The following is a 14,350-nucleotide window of genomic DNA, read 5'->3' on the forward strand; positions in this document are numbered from 1 at the left end:
TAAGATGCTCCTGATTCTTCAGTGGTAGCTCTTAGTTTCAGTGTCTAGCCAAGTCTTCATATCTACCCTACTTATGTAATTAAGGCAAAGGTATAAAGTTCCCCTTAGATTTTTTAACAGGGTGGCAGACTTCTCTTGGCTTTGTGCCTCCTACTGACTTACATGTCCAGTTTACAGGCATTTTTGTGCTTTTTGTTAATTCTGCCAGGGTTGCCTCGGGACAGTGTCTCTTTCTAGAAATACATATTAAGTGGCCAGCTTATAAGAAGCATGCCCTTCTGATAAGTTAGTAGACATGGCACACAGAATTGCGACAGATCATGGTAGCCATACTGACACCGGCTGATTGAAGAGTTCTGTGCTTCTTCAGCATAGATTGTGTCGTAATTAGAATACTGATGGTTGGTAAAGGCTCTGCCTTCCTGTTTTGACACTTGCTACAGTAATGCCACTTGAAAATTTCTCCCCAAGTTAAGCTAACATATGCTGAAAGTTTAGGGGTGGGCAGTATTCACGCAAGAAGTGGTGCTTCTCTTGTATCTTCACCGGGAAGAAACTCTCCAAAAAACTTGCCACAGATAAATTAGAAATGCATGTTCCTTGCTCTCACCTATTTTCCTATCTTAGGGCAATTCATACAACCCTGTTGCCTGTTGTGATTCTCTGCACTAACCTCCTGGTGGTTACTGCAAACAATCCAACTTTGTGAATGGAATCAAAATATATTCTGCTTACCAATTTATTTTAAAAAAATGCTTCTTTAGGAGGAGATGTGCTGGCAGTGGGCTACTTAGTTTTAAAAGCAGCAATCAGGATTATGGACTCTCTGTGTATGTGGGGGCCTGCGTGTGTGGCCTTAGTCTATTGTTTGAGGTTACTTACATATACTCATTATGCACAGGTTAAGTTTTAAGTTAGGTGATGGCAGTATTTAGTATGTAAGATAGTCACTTGTTCATTAGAGGCTGAGCTAATGTAACAGGGCTGGCTTGCTTCCTAAAATACAAATTTATAGCTCAAAAATAAATCTTAAATATTCCTTTTGTGAAAACAGCCAGGAGTGGTTTTGGAATATTATTACCTGAAAGAAATCCATTCACGGAGGGACTGAACACCCATCACCCAGGAGCCTTACAGGCTCCTCTCGTGGTCCTTCCTTTTAAAATACTGATATATTTTCTCACAGGTGGCAAACACAGCCACTGCTGCCTCCTGCCAAATTTTAAGCAGTTTTAAGCAGTGGAGGATTTTAAAGGTCTGACATAAAGAGCAAGTAAGGCGGCTGTAGCGAGTCTCAGCTGGGCTAGATTCCTACTCTATAGCACACTGAGTCCAAGGGTTTATCTGGTCCTACACACCACCATCAGTGTTGCATTAAGCAGTGAGGTAGGGCTGGGTGGGTGGGCTACTTTCTCACTCAACAAACGAAGAGGGCAGCTGGTGGGCCAGACTGGGAACTGCTGATTTTGACAGCTGGTGCCCCCATAGGATGGCTTTTATGGGAATGCTGGGGGCTGCCCATCAGGCTTGTAACCCAGTTGAGATCACATCTCCATATGGGGAGCTGTACATGCTGCTCCCGTAATTTACACAATTTACAACTCTTTTTCTGAGCTCCTGAAATAATGCAAATTGCGGAAGCTCCCACATGGCTCACGTAATCAATTTTCACGTGATCCTGGGCTGCAAGCTTGCCAGCAGTCCTGCTCCCAAGTTCATTGCATTGTGGTCACTGTCTGTATCAATTGGTCTGCACTATGGGAACTGTGGCATTAAGGAACGGTTGAGAGAAAACTGGAAGCAGGCAACGCGATTTCCATTTCCTGTTTCTTAAAGAGACGCAAACTCTCCAACCACTGCTGATTACACTTCAAACACTGTTCTAGTTAAATACTTTGGAGCTGGCCAGCCGAACACTCTCAGTGTTTGCTGGAGATAATGAGGAAAAGCTAATTGAAACAAAAATAAAATGAGGTAGGTTAAAACAGCAACACAGATCTGATTATGTTACATCCACAGACCAATGGGGGAATCCATGCTTGGAGACTTGTACGTAGAAATGCTGCACATAAGTTACTTAAAATTGGAAATAATGTGAACAGAGTATAAGGACGCAGGTTAATTCAAAACTAAATACACACATACTTCTGCACGCATACAGGTGTTCATTATAAAGCTGGGCAGCAAAAGGGTGAATCTAAGTGTCAGATTCTTGGCCAATGAAAACCCTTTTTTCCAAACTGCTATACTCTCAGTAGTGTAACGTGCTCTTCTTGCATTTCTTGCACCATGGGTTTAAGATTTCAGGAGGGTTTTTTAAATATTCAGAACAGCACATCAGAACAAGTAGTGGGCAAGTGTCCATCAACTTTTGGGATTCCAAACTTGCAGAGTTTTAAATGCTGTTGGCCTCCGGTGACTTCAATGGGAGTTGGAGGTTAAATGCAGTATCTACAAGGAATGTCCCTCCAATAGCAAACTACAACTGTACATAGTAGAGAGGACTCAGAAACAATGAATCCTAGTTTGATGCATTCTTTAGCCAATCTTCAGAATCTTGCTATATGTCAATTCACTTCTCAGCCTGCTGCTTTGATCCAATACCTTTCACATCACAACTTTGGGAAAGGCAAGATAATACTAAGGCCAATGTTGGGAATGACAGCTAAGGATAGCACAGTTGTGCCCCTTAATGAGCACCATTATATGAAGATCCATACAGAAGTATGGACTGACAGGTTGACAAAAAAATTGGTACCTTGATTTTATTATATTCTAAGGCTAGTAGTTTAGCTGCTTATATTTCCCAAAAAGAAGGGAGGGGAACTTCTGTCGTAAATCTCATTTGATATTCACTGATCTGTTTGCACAGGAACACTAAAAAGTTGGTAAAGGCAAAAGATTTTACAAAAGTTAACCAGCTCTATGGTTAGGGCCTCCAACACAAAGATAAAATAGTACATTTATTGTGCTGTCTCTCACCAGTTTTTAATTGGCAACCTTACAACATACTATATATATTCGATGCTAGCAGGCAGACAAAGTTAAAAACAGAGACTCTGTTTGACACTTAGATCTGTCCCCACTCTTACAAAAAGAGGGAACAAGGAAAAAGCAAATTTTTAAAAAAATGTGTAACCCACTCAGTCACAATTTAATCTGAAGACCTCAACCAGATATATTCTGCTAAACTCCTTACAGCTGCGGTTTTCAAACTCTCCGGGAGTTTGAAACTTGCAGTAAGTCTTTGCGGGGGCGGGGGGAGGCAGCAGGGGCAGGGGGAAGGCAGCAACGCGATCCCCAGGATCGCGTCACTCAGGGGGCTGCAGGGACTGGGATGCACTCACCAGTCCCTGCAGCAGCCGTCCCTGTGTGCGGGGAGCCCTGCGCGAGCACCTGCAGGGCGCCCCAGGTCAGGGAAAGGTAGAGTGGCTCTGCCTCCGCAAAAGCAGAAGTGGAGCACGATCGCCCCACTCTCCCTTTCCCTGACCTGTGCTCACGCAGGGCTCCCCGCACACAGGGACGGCTGCTGCAGGGACTGGTGAGTGCACCCCAGTCCCTGCAGCCCCGTCAGAAGGGAAAGCGGAGCGATTGTGCTCTGCTTCCAGTTTGGCAGAGCGGGGCGCGATCGCTCCGCTTTCACTTTTCCTGACCTGGGGTCAGGAACTGCTGACCTGCTGAAGGTTGCACTGGGCTCCCCGCACCCCCAGGAGGCTGCAGGAGGCTTGGGCAAGTGCACCAAAGCCCCTGCAGCCCCGAGTGGCGCAAACCTGCGGATCGTGCCGCTGCCTTCCCCCTGTCTCCTGGCTACCCCCGCCCCTTAAGGGGGTAGAAGGGGTAGGACCCACAGGCTGGGGCGTCGCAACACCCCAGTTTGAATACCACTGCCTTACACATTTGTCTTTTTTTGCCCCAAACAATGTTGCATTCTTGTGGTCTTTACTAAACCTCCGTTCTTAAAACCCCAACAGTAAAGGTGATTTGTACTCTTTGAGCGTGTTTGCGTGAGTGCAAGTGTGTTTACAGAAGGAAGCAACGTGTTCCACAATGTCTTCTTCCCCTGCCTTTAAAGTGTAAAGTCCACATATTCCAATGTCCTTTAAAATTAAAAATCTTGGCATCAAGGTAAGCACCAAGTGCCCTATTGTTACCAGTTCATCATGGAATTTCTATTGAGGGTCATGAAAAAAACTTGGCTACTTCCTCCAGATCTCACTGATGCAAAAAATACCTGTTTAGAAAGAAAACATTTTGATTTATTTAATTGCAGGATCATGACCTTTTAAGCGCATACCCACCCCATGGCACTTGCCTATTATCTTCAGCTGGACATACATTTTACTTAATTAGGTCAATTTTTATTCTGTTTATTCTAGGAGTCTTCTTTCCTACTTTCCTCTGAATTACCCAGAGTCTGGATGTAGTCTGGAAGCACTAGCTGATGGTGTTGGGGCAAAATTTTAAGTTGGTGGTGGACATGACTATCAGTAGAACAAAAACATGCAAATGCACTAGATCAAATCCTGAACGTTTCTCCTTAATCTTTTAGGTTTTAACAAACTACTTTGAAGTATGCAGTAATCCACAGAATCAAAGCAATGCAAATACAGTCAAAATATTCAGGTTTTTATATGAAATCAGGATTCTCATTACTGCTGGTTGAGCCAATGTGATGAAGCAGACTGAACTTGGAACGGGGAGAATTGCTTTCAGGTCCTGCTCAGTAATGCAGCTCATAGGATGGCCTTGGGCCTTCTCACTTGCTCCCAGTCTGACCTACTCACAGATTTACTAAGATGATAAAATGGGAATGTTCCTGCAAATACCATCCTGAGTGTCTCAGTGGACACACAGATAAAAATAAAGGAAGTTTAAGGGTGAATGGAGTTGTAGGAATTTCATTTATGAAGAATGATAATCAAGGCAAACAGACTTAACTTCAAGATAAACTAGTTGGCATTCTTAGACGGTCATGGGTACTTACTGAAAAATTCAAGATGAAATTTACCTTATCATTTCTTTCACATAGAAACTTTAACCGCTGAGCACGTTTGTGCATAAATACTCCATCCAAATGTCCCGTTTCCACTGATCGTATCTCAATAGCTTTCTCGCCCCAGCCCATTATTTGATTGGAGTGAATGTAGGCTGTCAAAAACAAATTGGCAACATGTTCTTATTGAAATGTTTGACACAAAGCAGGTTTTGGCATGAGCCATGCTTAGCAGGAAGTTGCCGTGTATAGTGGAATTGCCCTAAGGACAGACTCAAGCCACTGAAGGGCATTCAGGTTTCATCATCAGAAACACAGAGGATTAATTTATCTGGGAAAAGAAACCAAATCTGGCTTAGACTTCTCACCTTGCTCTGAATGTATCACTAGCTAAGGAGAAGAGGAAGGACTGACATACCCACTGAAGTGGGCATTTCTCCCCACTGGAGCACCACGTCTTTTGTTATTCGTCCATAAGTGTTAACATACACCCCTTCATCCTCATAGCACACAAGCATCTCCATTCCATCTGTTTTGGGCAAGATAACAATGGCATGAGGTGTGATATTTCCCTGAATCTGTGTAGAGAACAGAACACACCAGATTAGCACTGATTCAAGTTAATGAGGCAAACTAATCTTTGGTTAATCTTTGGCAAACTATTAGGACACACAGTGCGACATACACAATCAAATTGACAATTCAAGTCCCTTCTGTGTGTGCCTCCTAAACTGTTCATGGAACAGGAGCAATCCTATAGCATGCTTGCCCACCCCATTTTTTTGAGGGTCATTCAGAAAAAAGATAGTTTATCAAATATCTGGTAAACCACAAATTCTTATCCTCCTCCCTCCTCCTTTTTGCCACCACAGTTAGCATACCCATCTACAGATGTACAAGAGATATGCAGCAGAAACATCACTCATCAGGTTCAGATAACTTAGGGAAACAAATGTTGAATCCAATGGCATAGCTAGAGGGGGTGCAAAGCACTAAGTTTTGCAGTGAACCTCACCGCAGCACATAAGCGGCCCTCCCCCTTGGAGCCATTTGGGGGGAGCAAAATGGAGGCATTTGCTCCCCCTGCCCGGAATGGGCAGAGGAGGGGCACCCCCTCTAGCTACGCCACTGGTTGAATCTGGATGTTAGCATAACAGTCCACAGCACTGGAGCTCCATAAAAACTTTATTGCTCCAAAGCAAGCACAGCTATAGTAGGAGAGGATCCTCTTCCTGAAGAGGATCAAGCATGAGGTTCTTTGCATAGCCCTTAACTAGAGTTTTTCTTTTTAAATGTGTATACCAGCAATATGCAAAAGCACACTGAAAGCAGCATATGTAAAAACACTAGAAATATTAAAAATAGTAGAAGATTAAAAAATATCTAGTCCCAATTCAAACTTGCAATAGTATTTAACAGAAGCATGAAACATTATTCCAACACTAATGGGGCCCAAAGAATCTTCAACTGTTGTGAGAATTTGAAGGGACAAACACCTTGCAAAACAAAAAAATTTTTTATTAGGGGTCAGAAGTTAAAAATGGGTGATTGGGCCTCCTGGAAGGAAACATTCCAAAAGTTGTGGTGCATCTACCATAAAGGTCCTGTCAATACCTAGAGCAAATTAATTTCCTGTGCTGATGGAATATGAAAAAAAAAGAGTCAGAGCACTTTAAGTGTGGCTCAAGCGGTCAGAATAATCCAAACTCCATGCCACATAATCTGTCTAAAGACGCAATCCTAACCCCTTACGTCAGTGCTTTCCAGCACTGACATAAGGGCAATGCAGCTCTGAGTTAAGGGAACAAACATTTCCTTACTTTGAGGAGGCCTCCGTGTGTGACACCCAACTGCAGGATGCAGCACACGTTCCATTGGCACCGCTAAGCCACTGCTGGAAAGCACTGACATAAGGGGTTAGGAATGCGCCCTAAATGTCCAACCAGTTGATACCCAGGCATACTCTTTCTGACAAATGTAATTAGAAATTATATAAACCAGTTCATATTATTGCCCTGGACTTACATGGGAAGGTATGTAGATATCATAAGAGTTTCCTGAATCTACATCAATCACATGGAAACCAGTGTGCGACCCAAAGATGACCTTTAACCTCTGTCCTTCTTCTACTGTGAGGTCAACAAGCAATGGTTTGTGCTGGAGATCTGCAAAAGACTTTTAAAATTCTCTCAGTCAACTTTATGGTATACAAAAGAATCTCATAAATTTATTGCATGCAATGGTGCACATCCATACACAGTGGTTTGAATTTGTCTGCTAAAATATTATATTAGATGGTTGCTTGCCCTGTTCATACATACAGGTAGTGTGTGCCAGATTGTGTGGTCGAGGCGGGGGAGCGAGAGCATGCTAGTAGTGCTGACACACCAGCAAACCATATCCCCCACTCATCTACAGACAGTGTTTGCTGGCAAACCATCCTCGCAATGTTGAAACACTCAGTTGCCAACATTCACAATCTCAGGGAGGCTTTCCCTGCTGGCAGCATTTGCTCGTGCACTCTCTGTGGGGAGAGTGGAGAGCAGGACTACAATGTGTTTCAGCACAGGGGGTTTCACTTGCCAGGGTGCTCTTGTTGCCCTCCTGACCATGCATTCTGGCGGTGTCGTAGCTGGAGGGGGGGCGGTGCAGCTGGTCTGGCAGGCAAGCGGCCCCTCCCTTCGGAGCCATCCCAGCGGGGGGAGCAAAATGGAGAGATACTGCTGGGATGGCTCCGAAGGGAGGGAGCTGCTTGCCCGCCAAACCGGCTGCACCGCCCCCCTCTAGCTACGCCACCGCATTCTGGTACATGCTTCCTGAACATCTGAACAGTGCTATACTTTTTGTACATTCAGGTAGTGATATAGCTCTTCATCCGTTGGTGTCTTACAAGAAGTGCCAAAGAGTGACTAGAATGGTTGGTTTCATATCAAGCAGTAGGTTTCTTTACAATGGGGCCATTCCTCTCACTGGATGAATGAGGGAGATCTGGGCTAGGATCTGTCCATCAAGGTACACTAGCTAGCCATCCCTGCCTCCACAGGAAGCTGCTTTGAGAGAGAACCTGGTGACTAACACAGTGGGCGTGCAAAAGGAAGAAAATATTGGCAAAAAATAAAATTCACAGTATCAGGTCCCGCAAATTAGAATATCAACCCTTGCTTATCATTTTCTTTTAATTGTCTTATTGTTTTCATACTTTTTTTACTGTAAGTCTTCTTGAGGGCTCTATAATTTAGAGGGAAAGGCAGAATATAAATAAGCAATAAGACATTCTAAATATTGAGGTACCTGGCATACATGGGGGCTAGGATATGGCATGGTTGCTGTGCACCAACTACTGAACATTGCTGCAGCTATATTGAGCAGCTGCTGCAGGCCCTAGCTAGGAACTACTAGCATATGGTACAAGTCCCTATCACGACAAGTATGGGCCTGACTGGGAGTAGCTGCCATTAGCAGACATAACATTCTTAGTCAGCGTTTCGTGGCTGCTGGGCCAAGCTGAATCCTAGGTCTTGGGTATGCTTGGAATTTGCTGGGACACAGTTCCCTGCACTGACAATGGAGGACTGAATCAGCACAGCGCACTGGAACTGGGAATGTCTCCTGTCATCACCAATTTCATTAATCAAACCTCTCTAGAACGAGTTAATCCAGAATTATTGTCCTGAGGTGGTTTTGCCGCTTCTCAGCAGTCAGACTTTTAAAGTAGTGCTCAATACATATCCAATGGATTTCTCCCAAGCAATCTGATCTGATGCCTGTTTTCTCAGAAGTAAAGTCCACTGAGGCTGAAACTACATGTGAAATGCATTCCCATGCATCCTTCTTGTGACTTTTTTTTTATTTTTGAACCTCTAAGTTGTGTGAGTAACTCAGAAAAGAAAATTGGCTGGACAGGAAAAGGTTGAAAAGCTCTCTCCTTTCATTCCTCCCTTTAAATTGCAGCCACCCAAGGCTGCTTTGGATAATTTTTTTTTCAAATTTTATGTGTGTAAAAATGTGTATAAGTGTGGAGATGCACGCAACTGTGTTGTGTTTCAGCCACACTTCAACAGAACTAATTCTGAAATCAAGTGTGCATAGGAGTGTAGCCTAAGAGATTCTGCAAAGCGTTCTTCCTACTGTCTCCTTTCTTCAAGATTATAGGCTACTATTCCTCAGTTTCCTTTAAATATTGATTATAAGGAACATGCAAGCAAGAATGATTACTAATGAACACTGGAATGTGAATCAATAAGGGCGCAATCCTATCTTGCGCTGAAACAGGCAATCCAGGAGGCTTGCACTGTATTCAGTGTGAGATAGGACACCACAGTGGCTCAACCAAAGGCAAGGGGAAACTCTTCCCCTTACCCCCAGGTAAACCACTGCAGCCCCTATGGGTCTCGTCGGACTTGCACCACCTCCTGAGATGGCACCAGTCTGAGGAGAGCGGAGCGGCTTGAAGCCGCTCCAAGCTACTCAGGGAACGGGGTTGGCATCCAGCATTACTGCTGGGTCTTAGCCCTGCCTCCCATTCCCTGCCCGTCCACCCTGGAACGCCTCCCACCTCCTCCCTGCCCACCCCAGAGTCTTGCATTGGCTGAGCTTGGCAGACGCAAGGCACGGTCCCTCCGTCAGCGTGGAAGCTGAATTCAGCCTCCATGGGCTGGTGAACCTCTGCATGCCAGCCTAACCAATTCATGAGGAAGTGCAAACATGCCTTATGGCACGTTTGTGACCCTCTTGGGCCGGGGCAAGAGACTTGCACTGACCCAAGGGCGCCACAGGATTGTACCCGGCGTCGTTTAAAATAATTGAATATTGTGTCTTTAAAATGAATTAACCATACTTAGGGTTCAATCCTAGTCCTCCTTGATGCCACAAGGAACAGCGGTGCCAAAATGGACACCACTATATCCTTTGGAACCAGGGAAGGAGTTGCAGGTCTTTTCAGGGTAAAGGAAGCTCAGTTCCCTTACCCTGTGGCAATTGTGGCTGGCAGTAATGGGTCTACTTGGAACTGCACCAGCCCTTGAGCTGGCACAGAACTTAGGAGACCCCTGTCAAGTGGCTTGGGGGGACAGAATTGGGCGGCAGCCTCTGCCATCATACCTTCCCCCTCCAGGGCTGAATCCGCCTGCCAGACCTCTCACCTTCCACCCCCTTCCTGCCTTTCCCCCACCCTTCCCCTGCCCCCCAAAGCCTCCCTTCTGCTTGGTGGGGATACTCACCACTGGGTGGTCATCATCTACTTTGTTCCACTGCTGAGGTCCAGCAGTGGCGCTAGCCACCAGTGCAGGCTCACCACTAGTGCTGGAGTGTATTACGACACTTTTACGACACCCAGAGCCTGCGGTGAGGCTGGAGTGCCAGTGCTGGGCAATCCAGGATTTGGCTGCCCGATGTGTAGGGAAAAGCATAAATTATTCCATTGAAATACAGGAATAATTTTTAATGTCTTGAAATGGTAAGCAAGGGAAGTTTTACAGTCAATAAGAATGTACAGCTCAATGTTCGGAGTTTAATATGTATATTTGGAGAGGTTGCTTTCATGTTGAATTTTTTAAAAAAATATTAAATTGTATTGAAGCATTGGGACTTAAATCCACCACACCATTAAACATGCTTAAATGGGACTAAATTGTGATGTAAGTATACTCAGGCCTGGATAAGACAAACTTCTATATGTGGGTGGCGAGCAGGAATGCTCATTTCCCTGCTTTTGGGCTCACTCACTCATGAATTGGATACAACCTTTGCATGGATTGAAGAATAGTCCCAAACTGTATGGCTGTCAACCCACTTAAAACCCAGAAAATGTCTGTGCTGATCAGTCCTGTGTGCAGTAGGACTTAAGTATGTAGAACCTGAGTAAATTCAGTGTAGGGATGGCAAAACTGTGAAACTCTGTGACTCCCCCAATATGTGCACACTTGATACACATGAGTCAATTGGAACTGAACCTTGCTCTCTCTCTCTCTTCCTGATAAATGTGCTGGTGTCTCTAAAACAGGAATGAGAACCAGATTTGACATTTTTGTGTTATGTTCCATCCACATTAAGAGAAGGGTTCAGTTCTCTGTTATGTTTAGGGGTGGAGAGATAACAGAAGTGAATGACAAGCTTCTGTATCTGCAATAAAAGCACCAACAAATGTATGCATGTTATTATTTTTGTAACAACACAAAACATACCTTAAATGCCATAAACTTGTGATATGGTTTAGGAGCCCAAGCATAGATCTCTACAGCATTCTTTAAGGCAATCACCAAGAACTTGATTCTCTCATATTTCACTAAAATTGAAATAAAACTAAATTTTTAAGACATCCAATTTACTCAGGAAAAAAACTGAATGACTTATCTCAAGGGAGTGCTGCTGAAATAATCTCGCCAGTGGAAACAGACTGTAGTTACAAATTGGGCAAAACCAGCTGGTGGATTTCCCTGTTGGTTTTAACCGATAGAGGTTCTTCACAGCTGCTGCCTAGGGACAAAGTTGTCCACCTTGCATTTACTTGGAAATGTGCAGTACAGCATGGCTGCCATACTACCATGGCACCCTGTCTTTTAATTTTGACAGCAGTTGAATGAAAACTCATCAACACTATCTAGGTATTTTGAGAAGGTATGTGTGCAAGTCTGGGAGAAAGCAACTATAGGATTTAAATTGTGTCTTGAATAAAGCAGTCATATGACCATCCCCTAAGTATTCTTGCATTTAGCCAGGACTATGACAGCTCAAAGTTGTCTTTAACTTCTCTCCTTCTAAATACAAAATGTGGTAGCATTTATTACATATGAGATATCAGTGCTGTATACATAGTAGAGGAAATGGCCATTGCCAATTCTAGGACATGATTTGAAATACCTGTTTGGATTCAGCATGTAAACAGGGAACAAAAGGGAGATATCCATGAAAGTTTAAGGAGAGCTTAATAGTGAAAGAAATGGAGGAGAGCAAGTTGAAACACTCTAAATTTCCTTGCTTTCATTAGCTGTATTAGTTGTTGGCCCCTTTCATATATTCAACCAATGAAGACTAGCGTGTGCTATCAGGTGGGGAGGGGTCACATCTTCGATACTTTCCAAGCGTTCCTGCTGGTGTATGTACAATACCCATTAGTGTGGCTGCACAGAGGGACATCTCTGTCTTATTTTGCCAGGAGGCAGCTTCTTCCAGCTTGGAAAATGAACTGGATTATTTGGGGGGGAAATAACTGTTCGTTTCCAAGTCTTTGAGGCCAGTGTGGGTGAGCTTGACAATCTCTAATCCCTTAGAATCTCATTTAATTACAAGCTTTTTTCTCCAATATATATTTTTCCCTCACTGCTGGCTTAAGCTTAGAGGACTAGTACTAATTTTCTAATTCTTAAAAACTCAACTATTAATAGTACTTTTGATTAATTCAAATGTATTCTTACTTTAGTTCATAGAGTGTAGGCAATAACAATGGATAACTACAAAGGAGTTTATAAAGGTCTTTATTTTTGTTTACAATTGTAGAACAATTTCTCCAATTGGTTAATTTGTATTTTTAATTACAATATGGGCTCATCAAAAATAGCTTTAATTTACTTGTGGGAAAGTCAGATCACTCCCCCTTGTCCCACCTGTGCATGACCTCACACACATTATGTCCAATGTATTTAATAATGATCTATAACCCAAGCATAGGATGAACTTATAGATCAGACTCTTTATAGTGGACCCTATGCAAAGATCAATATTATACCATCAGTTTGGGCAGGCACCAGTGCACTGCTTCATATATAGTTTTACAAAGTTATAAAAATGTCTGAATAGTGCTACTGCTGCCTGTTCTGAATGGTAAAGCTAAGTTTTGTTTCAGATAATGATTTCTTCCATGGCTGACTTAGTTTGCAGGGAAGCAAACAAATGCAAGACTTCATGAAGTGTTCAAGAATGTTCAACAAGCATTAATCCTGCTAATCTACACCTCACAGCAGGACTAGCAATGATCTGCACGGGGACTGACAGGATTCCCAAATGGCTTTTGAACGGTAAGCCTGCCAATTTATGAATCAGCCTGCCTGGTACTTAAGAAAACTTCCATATAGCAGCAGCCTCAATGAACTTTGCCTAACCTTATGATCTTACACTTACCAACTTTGTAATGGATGCAGCCTTCCAAGTCTCCAACAGTGATCCAGCCTTGCTTCTTTTCCACCTCTGGGTCATTGTGTAATATTCTGTTCCTTAACCATGAAAGGTAGTATACACGTAGCTTGTTCTTCTTTCCTATTGAAACACAGAACAATCTTTAATCAATAATGATGCAAATCTTTGCTGGATCACCTACAGGTGCCAACATTGCTTCACAAGATTTCGTTATGTCATTCACCCTTGTCTGAACATTGTCTGATGTCAGCTTCTCTATGCTTTTGGAATATTAATTTGAATTTTCACAGAACTGAAGCCATGAGTAAATTTCCTTCTGGTAGTGTGCTTTCTAAGTTCTGCTGCAAGTACTGCAAGACCAGGCAGCAAAAAACAGAATGGAAAACACAAGTACTGAATTAAACTTATAGTTATACCTGAGATTGTTACAAGGACATTGAGTCCTTCCAGCACATCCATTTGTTGGAACCGCCTCCTGTTAATCAAGTTGTACACTTTCCCTTGTCCACTTCGATCCAGCAGCATGAGTCCATTCTCGGTTCCAACCAGCAAGTTTACACCTGTGTATTAGCAAGCAGAGGAGGAGATGAAATCATGATCTGGGTCAACAGGACTAAGAATACTTCCATTAATTAAGCATTAAAAAGAACTAAAAGGTTCATTCAAATAGCTTAGTCTTGAACACACTGATTATCTCAATCAATTATTTACTTATGAAATTTCTTTAGACACTTTTGCTGTCTTGCACTCTGTAGCCACCGTTAGCACTCTGGCAATGCATGCCAAGACTGGGTCAAGACATGCTGGTGTCTAAGGCAGGACAACCAAATGGTGCTCCTGGTGGCAAAACCACCACCTCAAACCCTTTAAAAGAACCCAGAATTTGCACCTGGGGTGACTGCTTGACTCTAGCTCATAGCATGAGAGAGCTGACCTGACAAAAGTACTTACAGAAACTTCTGTTCTAGGGAGTTGGCATGCTTCAGTGGACAGGAGAACTGGCCAAAACCATTATTTGTGAGTGCCCCATCTGTCAAAATGGGCATGTTCCCTGGTTCCACAACCAAGTCATGCCAATGTGAAAGTTGTTGGTGTTATAATTAATGTTCTGTTTATGCAATTTAATCAACATATAAGATACTTGACACTAGGTAGGGGATCTAGATTTAAATTCCTTTTTTAAATGAAGGAATTGTATAGGTGTGAAGATGGGCTTGAATGCATTCT

The 14,350-nt window shown here is 43.3% G+C and overlaps 1 protein-coding gene across 3 annotated transcripts in view; it reads right to left on the bottom strand.

The window, feature by feature from the left end:
• Positions 1-3,602: 3,602 nt before the first annotated feature.
• The window catches only part of TNIK (TRAF2 and NCK interacting kinase), a 292,122-nt gene continuing 281,374 nt past the window's right edge, over positions 3,603-14,350 (bottom strand). For all 3 annotated transcript variants that reach the window (XM_066621727.1, XM_066621728.1, XM_066621726.1), the window contains 7 exons: positions 13,540-13,683; positions 13,109-13,243; positions 11,176-11,276; positions 7,019-7,168; positions 5,412-5,571; positions 5,009-5,148; positions 3,603-4,231 (listed from right to left, as the gene is read on the bottom strand). In XM_066621727.1, coding sequence (XP_066477824.1) covers positions 4,148-4,231; positions 5,009-5,148; positions 5,412-5,571; positions 7,019-7,168; positions 11,176-11,276; positions 13,109-13,243; positions 13,540-13,683 — 914 coding nt within the window. In that variant the 3' untranslated portion in view covers positions 3,603-4,147. The remainder of the gene's footprint in view (positions 4,232-5,008; positions 5,149-5,411; positions 5,572-7,018; positions 7,169-11,175; positions 11,277-13,108; positions 13,244-13,539; positions 13,684-14,350) is intronic.

This window comes from Tiliqua scincoides, chromosome 3, assembly GCF_035046505.1.
Source record: "Tiliqua scincoides isolate rTilSci1 chromosome 3, rTilSci1.hap2, whole genome shotgun sequence".
In the NCBI taxonomy this organism is placed as follows: domain Eukaryota; kingdom Metazoa; phylum Chordata; class Lepidosauria; order Squamata; family Scincidae; genus Tiliqua; species Tiliqua scincoides.